The sequence below is a fragment of the Calonectris borealis genome, chromosome 2 (assembly GCF_964195595.1).
Source record: "Calonectris borealis chromosome 2, bCalBor7.hap1.2, whole genome shotgun sequence".
Lineage (NCBI taxonomy): Eukaryota > Metazoa > Chordata > Aves > Procellariiformes > Procellariidae > Calonectris > Calonectris borealis.
The window spans coordinates 66636418-66654943 of NC_134313.1; the positions used below are offsets into that span (position 1 = coordinate 66636418).

Sequence of the window (18526 nt, forward strand, 5' to 3'; positions counted from 1 at the left end):
GAAGAAGAAACAGTAGATTGGTAGAGGTAGTAGAAAGTCCCTGTAACAGTCATAAAAGGGCTTTACAGGGGCGTGTCATGCCAAAAAAAGTTATCACGTTGCTTAAAAGAGCTGATCAAAGCCCATTGACTAAATAAATAAGGAACACAACTCATTTTAAATACTATGGCCTAACTAAAATAACAAATCAATACAATACAACGATAAAGAAGAAAAAAGAAATTGTGGGATTCACTTCTGAAAACAGATGGTCTTTAAGGTTGGCTTTCCCCCACCCACTCTTATTTCTTGTTTAATTAAGTGAAAATCTCATTTCTGTGCTATATACAGCATATAATTATTTAAACTGATTTCCCCTACTGTTGTTCTTCATGGAGCTAAATTATGATTGTAAACTTTGCTGATTAGTACCCTGGTAATGGCAGTGACAGCACTAGCTTCTCTGTCAGAGATTCTGGAAGAAAAGCTCCAGAAAAAAGCTTTTGGCTCTAAATATTAACTCAGATTTTCTAGATCAGCTTGCAAAAAAATACAATTAAAAAAAAGAGAAATTACAAATGTACACTACGCTTTTGTGCCATTTTGGGTACAGAAGAGTTTTTAATAACTAAACCACAAACAAATAGGCTAAGCAACTAGCTTTTGCGCATTCCTGAACTGCATTACTTTCACTCATGGAAAATATGACTCAGAAAAGCAACAAAGCAAAAGCGAAACAAAAAAAAACCCAAACCAAACCAAAACAAATTGAGAAAGCTAGTGCAAACCCAAAATGATAATCATTAAGCAACACAGCAAAATAGTTCATTTTTTCTTTTTTTCTCCTTTTTTTCTTTTTTTTTTTTGGTGTACAATGGAATGTGTCTATGCGACCTCCCTCAAAATAACTTCACAGAACAGTTAATTACAGTCACTTATAAGTATTTGCACAGACATTCCTAACTACACCGAGACTTACAGAGAATTCTGGTATACATCTGGTGTAAAAGCATAAGGAAAAACTAGTTTAAAAAAAATACATAAGAAAGTTAATTTGCATTGTTGCAAGTGTTGCAAAGTAAGAAAAACTGTCAAGTAATTTAAAACAAGTAACAAGTAGTATCCAGAACCAATTGACTAGACTTTTTAAAAAAAAGCAACCCCCTGCCCACCAAAACTGTTAGAACAGAAAGATCACGCTTCAAGGTTTTTTCTGCTTTTTGTTTTTTTTTTTAAACAAATCTTTGTGTCAGAAGCCCATTTCTACAAAAACAGCACTATTCCATTATTGTATTAAGTAAACTGTTGCTTTCACCTGTATTAAAGGTTAGCATAATTTCTGTACATGTAAAATTATTGCTTTTTTGAAAAATATACTTAGCATGCTAGGTTTTTTTTTTAATCCATTTCCTGCCTTTACAAAATGTTACAATTAAAAAAAAAATAGTAAAGCTTTTGCAAAAATTTTCACAGAACATTTTCTTTCAAGGCAGCAGTAACTTTTGATAATGCATAAAATTATATGTGCAAAATCTGAAACTCTCAGAAATATTACCATCACACATAGTGTCACAGCAATAAGAAAAGAAAATATTTATATCTGTGGAATACATTTTTAATTGCTTACACTGCATGGTTTAACAACCTGTTATGTGCCACAACCCCACCTTGAAAACTTGCAGTTAAAGAGTTACTGTAGAAGAGGTATATAAAGCTTTTTTTTTTTTTTTCTTTTTTTCCTAACACCACCAGTGATCACCAGGTACAAGACATGACACATTTACATGAACATTAACCTGCCACCACAAAAGAAGTTCCTCGTCTTTCCGAAACGTCACCGGGCCCAGGGAGGAGCGGTAGCTGGTCTGCTGAACCAAACGCAGGAGCAGAGAGTACCTTTCGGGCCCAGGGCTGACTGAACTTGTTCAGTGACAGCTTTTCTCTTCTAAACATACAGATCAGCGGTGTTAGACAGCTGAGTGTTTTATTTTATTATTTCTTTTTTTTTTTAAAAACATGAAGACTTCCTTTGTGATCAGGTCGAAGAAAGTAGCCCTGTTACAAAAAAAGGTCCTGAGAGTAAAACACAGAAGCCTGTTTTTTTTCTTAGTGTTCGACTAGTTTTTCTTTTCCAAAGCCGAATAGAAGCTTTTCTCTGGAAGTGTTTCAATTTCCATATTCACATACTATTAATGGTGCGCAGTCAAGAGCAAGAGCACTAGAAATGCAAGTGGTCCCCAAACTGTAATGAAACAAACCATTGCAGAATGACGGTCTTTCTCTTTAGTCCCTTTAATCCTTCATCAAGCATTGCTTTCTCAGCACCGAATGCCACCTTTTCCCCACCCCCCCCCTTCTTCCTCTCTCTCCCTTCTCTGTTTTTTTTTAATTTGCTTTTCAGCATGACAGGCAGTGGCAGTTTCATTAATTAATACTTCTCCAGCCCTCGAATCCACTGCTGTTTTTCAAATGTATCAAATAGTCATTGTGAGCATCAGGGAGGATTTTGTTACAGTGCTTAACTTCTTCATGCTGTCCAAATCACATAAAGTTTAATTTTTCCAGTGTCTCAAACTTCTCTTGATTAATATAGATGCCTTGTGCTGCCACAGTGCTTGCCAACTCCACTGTTTATTATAAAGGAAATAAGGAACCATGGGACTGATTAGTACGTCAATTTATATATATCTTGTGTAGCATCTTCATTTATTTTAAAATGATTAACAGCGCAGAGGCACCCCCCTCCTCGCGGAGCGCTGGTTTCAGTCTCGCGCAGCGGCTCCGGGCGAGGCGATGGCTGGCAGGGAGGCTGCTCTGCAGCCGCCGGGGCGCGGGGCGGCTGCGCGGGGGGCTGCCGGCGCTGCCCGTCGGGGTGGGGGCCGCTGGCGCGGGGGCTCCTCCGCCGGGGCTCTAAGTTCCCTTCCGGAGAGGCAGCGTGTGGGCGACCTCCGCACCGCCGTGGTCTCTCCCCTGCAAGAAGGACGACACAGGGAAAAGCTCATTCTCGCCTCTGCTCCCATGCGCAACCCTCCAGCAAGCCCTGCTGGTGTTCGTTACCCTTTATTTGCACCACGTACATTCATCTTGGCCCGCTGCAGCAGAAGCTTTTTTGGGTTTTTTTAATCATCTCCAGCAAGACAAAGTGTGTCAGGCCCATATAAAGTCCCCGACGGACTAGAAGAGCAAGCAATAGCATCTGATGGAGCAGTTCGGAGAAGGCTGAGAACAAGGAGGGGAAGAAGAGGCCTCCAAAAAGCAGAATTTTGAGCTAGCCGAGAGGGATTCATAAGTAGATCAGCATTTTAAAAAGGCTGAAGTTTGAGGTCACAGAGGCAGCTAGCTAAAAGAAGGGAAACTGAATTCTTGTGCAGGTCTGTCAAATGCTAAGGCAGCTCCCCCCCCCCGCCTTGTCATCTTCCTTCTATTTTTTTTAGCCAATTTTCATGAATAATTACCACGTTGAGAAAAATAGCAGGGATATTCTAAAATCAAGTGAAATTAAAGATAACATCATGAATAAGTGGGAGCCTGCAGCTCCCAAGAAAAGCTTTAAAATGACATTTAGAACATCACTGTTGGAACAATGCAGTTTACAATTCTGATCCTAAAACAACATGGCAAGATTAATCTTACATAAATGCATTATCCTTAAGCTAAAGTCTTGATGAAGTGAAACAGACCATTTTAAATTAATGCAACATAAAATACGGCACCCGTGTAAAATCCAAGCAAGTTTCAAGCTGTGCCTATGGCAGCCCTCGAAATAGCTAAAGAAAGCCCAGCTCTGGTTGACATAATGTATTAAGTGCATCTCTTTTGTTAATAGATTTAGAAAATTCCTAATTAAACCTGGCTCGAGATTCATGACATTTACCAGTCAAAGTTTGGTTTAAGTCGGAGAGATTTGCAACAAAATTAAAGAAAAAAAAAGCTGCTGTACAGATGGCAGTATATTTGAAATGTAGGAAACAGTAACTGAATGAGAGATGTGATAAAACTTCCTTAGTTGGATGCTGAATTTCCTGCAGTAAACCAAGAAAGATGCTTTACATTTTTGCGCGGCTGCATCATGCCTGAGAGACAGAGCCACAATTCCAGGAGGAGGCATTCATCATTAAAACGTCTCGTATTGAACCGGCTCTACGTACACGGGGGAGCGCGGCAGGGTTTCACCAAGCCGGGGGAGGAGGAAGGGAAGGAGGGAGGGAGGGGAGGGGATGGCAAGCGCCTCGCCCCAGTTTCCCTGGGTAAGAACTGAAAAAAGGGGTGTAATTAGGGGTGCTTTTTTGGGATGGATAGTCTGCAGGGTGCTGGGCGGCAGAGGCGTTCCCTGCGGTGGGTGGTGGGTGGCCGGACCCCTCTGATGCATGGCTGTGCTCCCAGTTTCACCGGGGAACAGCACCTGAGCTTCACGCATGCCAAACCCACCCAGTGGCTCACCCATCCCCCTGTACTCGCACCGGCCCGAGGGGGCAGTCAGATTTTGAACCAGCTGATACATAGCTGGATTGAATTCTTCCTGAAGTGAAACATTCACCATTTTAAAAAGTAGGCTTTCTTCGCTTTCAGCATTTTAAAGGGGAAAAATAGCAGATCTTTTTTAAGTGAAACCTATAGCTTCCATGCCAAAAGCTGCTTTCATAGCAACTTCTAGGGCTTTTCACTAGTTAACAGGAAAAAAATCAGTTTGTGTGCATGTTAATGTATTGGAGACAGATTATCGTGTGACATTGAAATAAATTGCAATGATCGGTTTGGAGCATAGATACCACTCCAGTTTGCTGCCAAGGGGAAAGTGTTGGGACAAGAACTACAGCTGCTAATTCTGCCCATAGTGCTCATAAACTAATGGACACAGTACATGCATATTACTCAGATGCCGGTACAGCAGCCTCCATGATTCCTTGATTGTTTGCGTTATAATCTCCATATGTATGAACGAGACAAATTAGGTTGCCATTTATTTGTTCATTATCTATTATTTTGATTAATGGAATTCTTGTTCTCAGAATAACTATTTAAAAATAACATTTGCAATAATGAGGACTGAACTATTAATCATGATCTTTAGCAGAAACTCTGCAAGGAACTGGGGCAAGACATTTCATATGAACAAATGTCATAAATAGGACTTCTAACAGACAGTGCTAAAATTTCAAATGCAAAAAAAAACCCCAACCAAACTCAGAAACCAATGGTTTAAGTAACTTTTTAATCTGTGTTTTTTTTTTTTTTGCTCCTCCCCTTCTCTCCAAAGTTGCTTTAGGACAAGCAGGGCTGTAGTGTTGCTGGACTATAAAAACATTAGAGGTAACAGATGCCCCCAGCCTTTCCCCCAGTATATATATATATATATAGTGTTTTCCTGATGGTTCTTTACAATCTGTCTATCCCCCAAAATTCTGACTATTCTCATTTATGCTATCTCAAGTATTGAACACTGCAAGAAGTATTTTAAAATACTTACAGTGGAGAAAATGAAGGCTTATGGACTCCTTAATGAAGGTGGTTTACCCCTGTCACACAAGACCTGCTGCGCACCTCTCTTTTCAGTGAACGAGGCCCAAGAACTGTGGTGTCCACAGCTCCTTCACGGAAAAGGACCATCGCTGCCTTCTGGCATGGGGAAAGCTTCAGACAGAGGTATACATGATACCAACAGTTCGGTTTTTTTCTGGGCTGTAGCTTTTAATTGATTTTCTGTGAGTAAAAGGGTGTTTTTCCAGAGAGGGCAAAGGTTAGAGTTTTGGGGGTTTTGCTTGTTTCACTCACCCAAAGACAGAGAACTTGGTGTTTCTGGCTCCAGCACTGCAAATAGCTTCACGTATTGTATAAAGACAGAATTCTTCCTTGCTGCTAACCAGTAAATCATGCCTTTTCAACAATTACTTGTCCCTTAGAATTTTTAGAGCATATTGTTTGACACAGCACTGATAGAGGATAAACTATATTCCTAAAGCGGGCCAAGTTTTTGTGTATTTTTAAAAACACAGCAGCAGAAGTTAAACGCAAGGCATACGTATTAGAAATTGCTACCACTGCTGTCACCATTTTGCAAAAGCAGACTAGAGACTGACTCCTCTGCCACTGAATGCACTTGGGAATTGGGATTCTGGCTGCGATGTTGCAGCATCAGGCAGTGCCTCTGAAATGACCCCATGCTTTAGGAGAGCTTTGCTTTGAGAACTGCAGCGGCTTCAAGATACATGCGGTTGCAGGGACCCTTCTGAAGAGGAGACAGCTTTTGTCTTACCATGTATAAGCAACTGGAGTGCACTCCCCGAATTCACGCCTACTAAATCAGGTCTTTGGATGCTGCTTAGTGTATTCCAAATTAAGCTCATATTCATTGTGGATAAGCAAGCTTAATTATGGATATATTGGGATACTTAGCATTTATAAAAATATTCAGAATATTCAGTATGTTTAATATGGCAGCATTTCAAGAGAATCTACGTGACTTTGCACAGATTGTATTGACTTGGGTAATGTAATGAGCATTTTTTGTCCTTTAGACAAAGAAGAGTAGGAAATATTCCAGAGTTCACAGCAAATTCATTTGATGTAAAAATGTCCTTCTTTGTTTGTTTTTAAAGCATTCAGGTAGAAGTAAGAAACTACAGTAAATAATGTTATGAAGGAAATGAACATCTTATTTCCCACGTTTTGTTTGTATTTCATTGGTGCTGATAACAAAGCATGAAATACAGCCCAGTGCTAATATTATCAAAACTGGGAGTGTATGGTCTTCTTTACACGCCCCTATAGGTGGCCTACTTTTCAGTGATGCTGAACACCTGTATCTCCTGTTGGTCATTCATTACCCTAAAGTAAGTTTCTTATTTAGACACCTAAATATAGATTTAGCTGGCTCATTTTTAGCTGGCTGTAGACCCTATTTTTAACTTGCGGGATTAAAATTGTTCTCTGAGAAAACTGCTATACAATATAGCACTGTTGTAAGCTACTACTCTGATCTTCTGGTTGACTACTGAAGGGAATGGGGGAACTGTGAAATACTAATGTTAGTATTTTCACTCTTTAGCAGACTACTCAGGGGAAGATATTTTACCTGTAAGGAGGAAACATTATGTAAAGTGAATCATTTCCACTTAACATAAAAAAAACCCCAAACCTTTCATTCTCACGCTACTGTACGTGGTAACTATTGTTTCTTTCTTGGAGCATGTGCACAGCACTTCTGTAACTTGAACTGACTTTACACTGTAAACTTTCATGAATAGATCTGTCCCCAACTAAGAAATGAAATGAAGACACAGAGCGACAATGTTTAAAGTGGGAAATCATAACGTTACCAGAATGCTGCAGGCATTGTTCTTGGTGCGAGCTCGTTTCTGTGCTTCTAAAGGGCCCTGCAGCTGCAGGTAGAAGTGTATTCCCTCCCTAGCGCCCAGGGACCGTGCAGGTGGAGCCTTCTGGGGGAGCGCAAAGCCTGCTCACGATGAGAACAAGCAAAACGGCAGACAAGTGATAATCCTAACCAACACAGGCGCTGACAAACTGAGACAAAGGCTGATACCGAGGAGCATACGACAAAAGAAAGGGAACTATCTCCTGGAGAAGTGATCATACCGCGGCTTCTGTGGAAGAAATACTGAGTGGCAAGAGATGAAGTGATTCATGAAGCTAAACCCTACTCAGTATTCTACTGTATTGAGAGATGCTGTAATTTAATCAAACACTTTGAAGACAGATTGACACGGACTGAGGCTGCAAGAGCAAACTACATTTGCCGTGGAGGAAGTTAGTCAATAAATTATGGCATGGCAGTAGTTTACAAAGACAAGATTATGAGTAAATTTATTGTGCAGTAATATAACCCAAATTACAAAGAGTCCAGATGTGGACTGAGCTGCCACATCTCATTTTGGATAGATATGGCCATTTCAGAATTTTTTGGAAATGTATTTCCAACTTTGACCTTACATTGTCTTTTAGAGGAAAAAAGCCCCGATGCCTTCAGAATCCGATCTCAGCTACACATGAGATAAAACCATGAGCATGAAAAGATTTAAGAGCATTTTAAAGATGCTTAGGTTTACTAAACCTACATTACTAAACCAATGAGAACCAAAGACTAGTTGAGCTAGTTTGCAGAGCTACAGTGATTCACTCTGTCACGTACTTCTACTGAGAGGTATGTCCTTGCACAATTTTATTAGATAAGCATCGGAAGTAGAGCACTTTCATCTAGTTCTCCAACCATAGCATAACTTTGCTGCTACTGTCCCACAAAACCAAAGCAAACACTGCCCACAACAACAACTACTGAGTGCTTAAAAACTTTATGAGGAGAGTTGTTGGCCACTCCTATGGCCTGATGGCAACTCAGATACTCTTGCGGCAGTGGCTGGGTTCCCCACGTAGCCTTTGGGCCAGAAAGATGCAAGTGCAACAGAGAAGGTGCTAAGAGTCTCCACGAAGGGTGCAGCATATCAACTATGCAACATGGTGGTGCCCGGTGAAGATGTTTACTGAGCAAGTAGAAACCAACTCCTAAACTTCACAAAGGCAGGACTAGCAGGGAGATGCATTCCCTAAACACGATCGAAACCATCTGCAATCGTTTAGCAAGAGACAGGAGGACAGGAAAAGTGCTGTAGTCAAAATTAAACTAAAAACATGGATGAAAGAAAAAGTAAGTGATGCTGGAGGCAGTTTCACAATGAAAGAAAACTGCCCATAAGAAGGTGTACCCTGAAACCCACCTGCCAAGCTGGAAGACGAAGTGGGAAGGTCCAGGTTATGATACTGGTCTCCGAAGACGCAAGATACACAAAACAAATTCAGTTTAATGGTTTTCTATGTAACAGCTTTGTCATGTATAATTCAGAGTGCTGAGAAGTGTTTGTTAAGACAGGAAACTCTATACTAGAAACAGGAAAGCACACCGCCACACAAGAGTCCACAGAAATTGGAGGATGAGAGCCTTTCAAAGGCCAGATACTAGGTATCAGGGTACGAGTACTCTTCAGAAAAGTACAGACTAAGCGTTAATTGTATTGTTGCAGCAGAAAACGTGTTAGTTGTAAAAGCAAATTATTTCTAGGAATTCTTCATGTACTATCTCACTATTACATATCACTGCACAGTGATAAGAACAGAGTTACTTATCCCACCCACTCCCCAGTAAGCCGGTAACATGTTTATTTAAACACTAACTACCTGCTCTACAATTAACTGACTCTCTATGTAAGAGACTTTGATAAAATGCTTAAAAAATTTAAGAGCTAAAAATCAAGCAACACCGTTATTATTTATACATGTTATAAAACAGTCAGCGCTTTAGTGATGAGTATCACTGTGCAACTTTTTCCCAGCCACCACATTAAAAACTGAACATCCAATTAATTGTAAAACATACTTGTTTTGGGGCATCTGCGGAGGTGGTGTGAACTTCAGTACCTCGGAGTCCATTAGACTCAAATACCACTGTGGGAACAAGGGGGCTTGTTAACAGATGAACATTCAAGCTTCGTTAGTGTGTGTACATTATTTGAGACCATTACAGATTAACCACGTTCAAAAAAAGACACCAGCTACTAGCCTGTGGCCGGAAAATACCAATTTACCGTAACACTTACTGTAAGAGAGTGTGCTAATGGCAGCCTAGGGCCACTGCCCTTTTTAATTCAGACTTCGGCGCTGAAGAAAGCAATCACTGACAACATTAATTATCAGTGTATGTGTAAAGGGACCCTCTTCTTGCATTACTTACCATTTGGCCTCTGTCATTTTGGATCAGACTGGCTTATGTATGCATCATTCACACTTTTCAGGAGAAACCAGCTCGTCTCACTGTCTCGTGCAATGCTCAGGAGGTCTCTCGACACCGGTGGCTTTAGCCTCCTACAGCCTCAACCACACACCACGGCCAGGTTAAAAATGGCTGGTAGGGATTTCCCATTTTAGGGCTGACCAGTCTGCGGAAAAATCTTGTTTCCTGCAAAAATGTTCCTGTCAACAGCAACGATGAGGCAAAACAAAGCCTTATGTTGTGCTGAAAGGGGTACTTTGATTTCAGTTTGTGCTGGTGGCAACAGAATTCATTAGCATATTCATTTCTGAGTACCCTACTCTCTAATTAAAATAAAAGATTTGCAAAGACTTATCTTAAATGCATTGCAGTTTTATGGAGTTTGGGCAGGGATCAGGTAAGCAATATCCAGAGAACAAGAGCAACAGTCGTCAAAATAAATAAACCTGTCTATTAGATTTAGGGACTGGAATTACTTAGGTTAACACGGTATGTGAAACGTAATTCTTGGCATTTCGTTAGCTGGATCTGAAAGCAGGCAAGCAGGAAAGGGAGAAAGCAAGAGCAAGTGTGAAAAGGTACCTGCGTGGGACCTCTGATGAGTCCTGAGGTGACTGGGTTGGGTAAAGCATTTTCCACATTCTCTGCAGACGCAGTCTCCTTGGCGTGTTTGTGTCCTGAGCATCCCTGTAGTCGGGAGGGAGGGAGGGAGGAGGGGGTGGAGGGGGAGAGCAGAGAGGAAAGTTGAGAAGAAAACATTATGCCAGAAGAAAACATCATTAGTATGTCTAATGTGTCATTATGTGAGGCTACCTTCAGGCCCTGGATGACAACTGTCAGCCTTCATCTAGGCACTGGCTGACAGGCCCGGCACACACAGGACTGCAAGAATGCATAAATTACATTGAATTAAAAAATGCTCCCCATGATGTGCCCGCACCAGGACTGGCATGTCAGGTGTGCGCTTTTCAGAGCAGCTGGATCCACTTCTCAGCCATCACCCAGCTTTGTCAAGCAGTACATCAGGCAAATCAAAGTGACTCCAGCGTGGCGGAGACAAGTCACATGGATAATAGGAAGTGAGTAGGACCAGAGCCCGACTGTCCCCCCCGGGCAGCAATACCTCAGAGACAAATGCAGAGCGAGCGGAGCCATCACAGACTGATCAAACCTTTCGCCCCTGCCTACCTGCCTGCCGGTGCTGCTTTGACCCCGGACCTCTGAGGCACAGACGAAAGACATCTGTGAATGAAAGTGTCATTCCGGACATTTTGAGCTGGTTGCAGCGCAGCAGCCTTCCCCCAGCCCTGGGTAAACATGTTTTCTAGGCCATTAGCATTTGTGGAAAACCGCTCAAACCTCTCCTTTTTCTCCAAAGGTCAGTTTACAGCATCTGACTTAAAGGGCTGGTCTTTGTCTTTTTGCTGCTGATCAAAAAAGACACATTTGACTTTTATTGGGCTTTTTTATTATTTAAAAAAAAATATGTTTAAACATCATCTTTTCTATTTTGGTAAAACGCTCTCCTCGGAAGGGAAGAGTTGATGTTTCCATTTGCCACTGGAATATTTTGGCTTTTAAAGAAATTCTCAGGGGATTGTCAGAGCAAGTGAAGTTTCAGCTTTTCTTTCATTTTTTGCCCGACCGTCACAGCATTTAAAAAGAGTAAAATTGTGAACAAATAAGTGGCAACAACCCCCTCCCCCCCAGTTGAAAAATCAACTGCAGGATGCCAGAGGGCTCATCCGAAATACACGTGCTGTACCAGAAAATGAATGGAAAAGAAGACGGGCTGCCATTTACTCTGCTGGTAAGGCACCAAGTGTCCTGCGATGGTTTTTACCACAGCATATATTGAAAAGAAATGGCTGGCTGCAAAAAAAAAAAACCCACTCACAAACTGTTTTCTCTTTTTATAATAGCACCTCCTGCAGATGGCAGCACAGTCTGTATAATGTAGCTGAATACACTCACTCCCAACAATTAAGTTCCTGGCAGTCAAATACAAGATCATGATTTAGGGGCAAATTCAGATCACGTATATCCCCCCCCACACAAAAAAACCCTCCAAACCCCCCCCAAAATCACATAAAAATCAATGAAAGCTTCACTGTACTATAATGAGACACATTTGCCTTGTAAGGCAGTTCAGATTAAAGCAGATTTTCTTGTCTGTTACTAGCATTTTCCCCTCCCTGGCCAGAATTACAGCTGTAAGCTTGAAAGCAAAGCTGAGCCGTGTTGAGGGACCAGACGTGGCCTTTGTCAGACGGCTGTGCCGGCCACCGAACAGGCAGGGACAGGCAGGAACAGGCAGGGACAGGCAGGGACAGGCAGGGCAGGGCTCTACTATCGGCAGAGCGGCTCCTGTGGAGCCTGGGAGACCTGGGTTCCTCAGGTGGTTTTCTGCCACCTCTGGATATATCCCAAGTCTCCCTCTGTGAAAGGTGAATACGCTTGTCTCAGCAGCCACTATGGGCCCGATCCAACAGCCTTCATGGAAACACTGCTCCCACCCAAGTCGTGCATGAGGCAGGTTGAGGATGCTGTTGTAAGCCAACGTACCCCGTACAAACGCCCAAGGTGAGCGGGTTAGGACTTTCATCTAACCCCTCCCTGGCACTCACTTTATCATAGTTATTTGAAAAACAGGTGGAAAAAATGGATTCCTTCCAGATATATTTGCCATTGTTGCATTTCCTAAGGAGCACCATAAGGCTTTTGATAGTTCAGAGCTTTGAGCTACGGGCATCACTGCCGGAAGGCAATACCCCTATGAGTCATCACTCAGGTTATCCTGTATATGAACAAAAGAGGGTGGATGACTACAGGTGTTAGCAAATTAAGGTAAATGAACATGACTATCTGAATGGGAGCTCCTGCGAAACCGATGCTTAAAGCTGGTCTCAAAGGAGCCGCAGGGAAAGAGTGCATCTGCTGCCATAACCCATCCTTTCCTAATATGGCAATTCATGTAAATATCATGAATAAAATAAATAACCACTATTAAATATAACAATAAGATTCTCTCTACAAGCGTTTGGGAAGATTGGACAGCATGAAACAAACCTAGCCTAAGCACAGCAAGCTTTGTGTTTGCAGCTGTATCACAATGGTACGTACAACAACTCTCTTTTCCAAGGACACACTGGAATAGATACAAATGTAAAAGAGAGGATCCCAGAAATAAATCCAGTCACTCTAAGGGAAGTTGAACACTGCCATACCACACACTGAAATATTCTACTATGATCCAAGATGAGGTAGCATACCAAACACCCAAGTAAAGCCTATCGGGAACATTCAATTGGGAAAAAACCCACGTGGCAAATAGTATACCTAAGCGGGATTTTTGGTTGTTGTTTATGTCACAATTGCTATATTCACATTGCCATAATAAGACTTAATTGTATGATGCATACTGACTCAGAGGGCTCAGTCTAGGGCCCTGTGTTATTTCAGACAAGGTTCATTTACCCTCCTCTATTCGCAGTCGGTAGGATCTTGTTCCTTTTGCCTGCAGCAGCTTTTTATTTTAGTGCTATGAAAAACAGCCATCATGCCAATTGGTTTGGAGAACCATCAACAACCTGGAAGTTGTATATAAAATAAATACAAGCTACATAAAAAATGAAGTTTCAAATTCTGAAAACTTGATTGCTGTAAAACACTTGGAATGAAAGAAGAGATTTCAAAGCAGAGATGGGCACTAAATAACTCCCAGTTAAAGTGTCTCTGGAAATCACTGCCCAGAAAAAACATTTTGGCAGTAAAAACCCTCTTTTAAAAAGCAGGTAAATAGAGACCTCCTTGGAAACCCTGCCCCTACTTTACTGTGCCCCAATGGTCCTCATGGTTTTTCAGGTGCCTGCATTCACTAAGTCAGCTTCTAGTTCCTGGCTTTTACTGTTTCTCTCCATCCCTCTGGGAGCTCACTGGATCAGTAAGATTTCTCTGAGCAGTTTGACACAACGTACTATTAAATAACATCAAGGTGGGCACCCACGTGGAAGTACCCCAAGTTGATGGTAGAACAATTAACTGGTATTTAGAATAGGAAGCAGGCAAGGAGAAACTTTCGACAACATTCCTAGGCACTGGGATGGCAAAAGCAAAGCCGGCTGGACAAAAACAGGAACACTGGCCCCACAGTTTTAGAAACTGAGCATGTCCTCCTCTGCTTCCTTAACAAAAACCAGGAGCCTGATGTTAGTTGCAATCATCACGCAGCCTCTAACCACCTGTGAAATTATCTAGTCAAAAAGTAATAAATAACAGTTGGCTCCTACGCAGCATTACTTTTTAAACGATTGAGCAAAACTGACAATGGAGCGGCTGAAAGGTGCACCTCATGGACTATTTCAGATAGATTTTGCCTTCCTGTTTTCTCCAAAAGGCCTTCCACCAAGACCTGACCAAATACTATGGCTCCTTCCTTGCCTCTCAGCTGCCAGAGCGGTCAACTTGCACACACCTTCTGGGCACTAGACCATAGCTGTCCTTAGACTACCAGCTTCCAAATGTCCTGCGTTTCGTCCCACTTGCAAAATGGGGTCACAAGCTCCGTTTCACACATGCTTTTGACAAAACAGAGAGCATTATGTCAGGTGAGGACACTAGAACAGGGGTCTGGAACGCATGCTCTTTCCATGTAGAGTTCAGTTCTTGCACAACTTCTACTAAGAGAAGCAGCATATAAAAAAAGGGGTTGGTTTACTAATGGTGAGAGCTGGGACTACGGCTCCCATTCTCCCCCCTATACACAGACCCCCATCTCAAAAGTAATAAATCAGCATGATTTTCAGTTTCCACTGAGACAAACTAATTCTGGCAGATAGTCAGAAAAGTATGGTTTCAAATGCAAGTGCAAAGGTTTCTTTCCCCCCCCCCCCCTCTTCTTTTTACATGGCAGTTGACTGGCAAGAGACAGGAGAGCTCTGATACTTTTTTAGTCCCTGAACTTTTAAACTGGCTATTTGCACAACTGCCTTTCCTGCTTACGTGAATTAGTGAGCACATATTCGGCCCTACCTCTTTTTAATTATAAACTTACGAACAGATCAAAAGAATAATTTGAAAAATACGATAGCAGTCTTTGATATGGACAAGGCAGATCTTAAGACTTTTGTCAAGAAAGACAAAGGACACTGACAAGTAATTATCTCTCTCTGCTGTTGTTTGCAGACAAAATTGAACAAAACCTCCAAAATAACATCACAGATAAGCCCCAGAGGATGTTTATTTTGCCCGAAGCAAAAAGATTATGATGTGTGCCAGCATCAGCATATCAGGGGGATCTTCGTGTGACAGCACATCTGTGTAACTTTAGCCTGCTTGAAGCGAGGGGACAAAGGAACAAGAATACTCCAGGTGGAACCAGATACATTTAACCTGAGACAGAAATGTCATACAGTGCACGAGGGGGGATGCTGCAATGTTAGAGATCAGTAAACAAACCCATTCAAGCCTATCCAGAAATGATAAAAACAATGAACTTGTAATCCCAACCGTTAAAAAGAGAGAAGGAAGAAACTGTGAAACAGCCTGTTGTGGCTCCAAATGAAGCAGGAACAAGCAAGCCGCATCCTCAGCTATGGAAGGGCTCTTGAAAATCTTACCTGCGTGATCCAGGACAGGGCTGTTGGCACCGCAGGTTTGGTACAATGAAGCAAGGTCCTTTGGAATGTATGTTTTAAAGATATTTAAAATGTCCAAACGTTTCTCATGCCCGTCTGATCCTGGATCCTGTTTGCTGGAGTGTAAAGCCGGAGAAACTCCCACGGCGCTAGGCTGGGGCTGCAGCAGTGGACTCACTCGTGCTACCGCTGTGCAGTTTGCCAATGTCCTCATCTCATTCCCAGCCTTCACGTGAGACTCCCTCTGAGGCACCAATGGCTCTTCGTGTTTAGTGTACTGCTCGCTTTTACACAGAGGATGATACTGCGGCGGTGGGTTGAATTTGACCTTCATGGAGTCGGACGCACAGTGCTTACCTGGAGGGGCAAAACTAGTACTTCCCTGGGGAACCACGTACTTTTCCACTTGCTTACTGTTGGTGGGCTGTGTGCTAGGCCTGGATATGACCGTCTGAGTAGGCGTTACGCTTCTGCTGTAGGCTCCCATTTGCACAAGTTTGGAATTTGCTTCATATTTACTTTTTTGTTGTGCTGCTATGCTGTATTGCTCCTGGGAATGGTTTAACTTGGGCTGTCTGTACCCATCCAGACCTGATAAGCGTGGACCAGAGTGTCCGAAGGCATGACCATCCTTTGACTGATGTGTACTCCCGGACTTCGCAGTCATCCCGACAGAAAGAGAGCTGCTTTTGGACCCTGGCAATGCACTTGGCACTTGAGTGCGCGTAAATCTGGCAACGGGCAAAGGCTGGCATTCCTTACCACCAAGAACAGGAGGGGGGCCAGTGCGCCCACTCCTCGCCAGAAAGACCAGGTTGTTTTTAATACTCTTGAATCCATTCTGTTGAACCCAAGGGGGGACCATCGAGTTACAGCTGATTTTGTGCAAAATTCTTTTGTGCATCCACAGGACTTCAGGGTAGTAGGTCTTGTGACTGCAGAAAGGACACGGGTAGACAATTAAAGCAGCCTGCAAGGATGTATTCAGATTTTTATTGCATGAATTATCCCTTGTTGATTTTTCACTCAAATCGAGTGGAGCTACCTCTTGAGCTTCAGCACCTTTTTCTATCAGAGGATGTTCCCTGTTCAGGTCTAGTAAATTTTCTCTAGCACGACTAGCCTGCACTTCAAGTGACGTTTTCAAGTCCATGACCATGTTTGAAGATGTCTGGCCCACACCCAAAGCAAAGCTAGCAATGCGACTGGAGCAAGGAAGCCCTTGGCTGTGGTGAAATGCTGGCATCTTTATGTCTGCAGGACCTTTTAGATCTTGGTATTTCGAAAAGGGCTCCTTGATGACACTCTCCAGTGCTGACACCGGGGCAGGAATCTCTGGTTTAGATTCCCTGGCCTCGTTTTCTCTGGTGTTGCGGCTTCCCAGCTTCGGGAGTTCATCCAACTGAGATGTTACCATTGGGGTTTCCTCTTCAGAAAAGTTGCAGTGGTATGGCTTTTCATCTGAATGGGACAAACAAAAAAACATTATTGTTATTTTATGCAGAAAGACAGAGCAAAATTCAAGATTAGCGTAAGATAGCAGGAGAAAAAGCAAACTTTGGTATTAGCACTGTAATGACATGCTACAGACTAAATGTACTGTACAAGCAAAAAAATCTTGAAATAAGACACAACAGTTCAATTTACTTTTAAAGATGACTGCGAAGTCTGGATAAACTCTCTAATGCTGCATGTTCATGACATTTTGAAGAAAGAACAATTCAATAATATACCCACGTTAAAATTCTGGGACTGTGAGCAAAATAAACAAATATGCAACCATTTAATGCTTTAACAAAAGCTAAGATAATGGAGCCAGATAAGACTGACCTAGTTAAAGGTCTGTCAGCGCTTCCATTACAGGCCCCTATTTTGAAAGGGCTTGTAACTCAGCAATAAAAATTGGCTCCACACGGAAGCAGGTACAGCATACAGAATAAATTGCTCACTTAAGAGGGACTTTTGCAGTGGCCAAGTATAAAAGATGAGTTATGGAAGATGCAAATTCTGAATTTTTCCATCCATTAATTTAAAGCAGATACATTTTTTTTTAACATACTTTTACATTTGAGTCAAACTTTAGGAAAATTTTATGACCGCTCGATCCACTGAGAGATAAGGAATTCAACATTTTCAGCCATTTAGATTACAGAATTCAAACCAGACTTTTGATTCTTCCCATATTTTAATTCGCTTCTCAGCTCTCCAGAGTAAATTTATCTACCTAACACATGTCCTGGAAAGGGAACATACTGGGCAGTAATTAAAGCCATTTAGGGGGAAAGAGAAGAGTAGGATTTGTTTTGCTGGGAGCATGGCTACCTCTGCCCGCTCTCCCGAAGCTGATCTCTCAGCCGATCGGCTGATGAAGCCATTGAATCCCTCCAAATCAGTTAACAAATCAATTCCACAGAGATTTTCATCACAGCAGTAATGCTTACTGCACTGAATCCATTTAACATGTAACTGAATTGAATCATCTGACAAACTTTCAGTTTCAATTAACATGCAGTTAATGAGCCACTGCCAGGCAAGTGTAAGGACACCCATGCTCCGTCTAAAACGTCACCGGTCCAAAGCGATCACCGCATCCATAGGAGGGGTGAGAATGGGAAAGGAGTGAACTGCTCTAGAGCTCCATATCCTCTCACATCAACTCATAAAAACGAGCACTTCAGAAAATCAAGCGCTGTTCGTTAGTGCAGCGCAATGCCACGGGCATTATTCTGCATGGTGCAATGGAAGAAGCATGTCTTCGGCTGGAGTTTCACTGCAAATAAAAGTCTACTTAGCCTTGCCTTCAATTCAAGCAAAAAATTCTTAAGCTTTTGTTAAATTCGAGGTAATTAGGTTAAAAATAACCCATAGATTTGCAGCCTTGCAGGGCTGCATGCTCACTCTGCTAAGATCATTTTCCTTTCAAACTCTCTAAGCCGGTAAATTCAGGGGGAAAAAAAACCCACAACCCAGAAACTTGTTTTTCCTGTGTGGCAGGGGGCAAGGCTTTGGGAAAGCACATGCCCAGCACTACTAGCCAAATTTACAGTTTGAAACAAAGACACTGCATGCAGCGGTGAAATCCGACACTGCACATCTGTGTTATTTTCAAGCACATCTGTCAAAGCCCAAAATA

General features: G+C 42.2%; 1 protein-coding gene across 2 annotated transcripts in view; it reads right to left on the minus strand.

Annotated features, from left to right (window-relative positions):
* Positions 1–800: 800 nt before the first annotated feature.
* Positions 801–18526, minus strand: part of ZNF516 (zinc finger protein 516) — a 103583-nt gene continuing 85857 nt past the window's right edge. The window contains exons 3-7 of one of the 2 annotated variants that reach the window (XM_075142195.1): positions 15376–16854; positions 10340–10444; positions 9365–9432; positions 4444–4498; positions 801–2949 (exon numbers count right to left, since the gene is read on the minus strand). In XM_075142195.1, coding sequence (XP_074998296.1) covers positions 2645–2949; positions 4444–4498; positions 9365–9432; positions 10340–10444; positions 15376–16854 — 2012 coding nt within the window. In that variant the 3' untranslated portion in view covers positions 801–2644. The remainder of the gene's footprint in view (positions 2950–4443; positions 4499–9364; positions 9433–10339; positions 10445–15375; positions 16855–18526) is intronic. The other variant, XM_075142194.1, reaches the window with a different exon arrangement.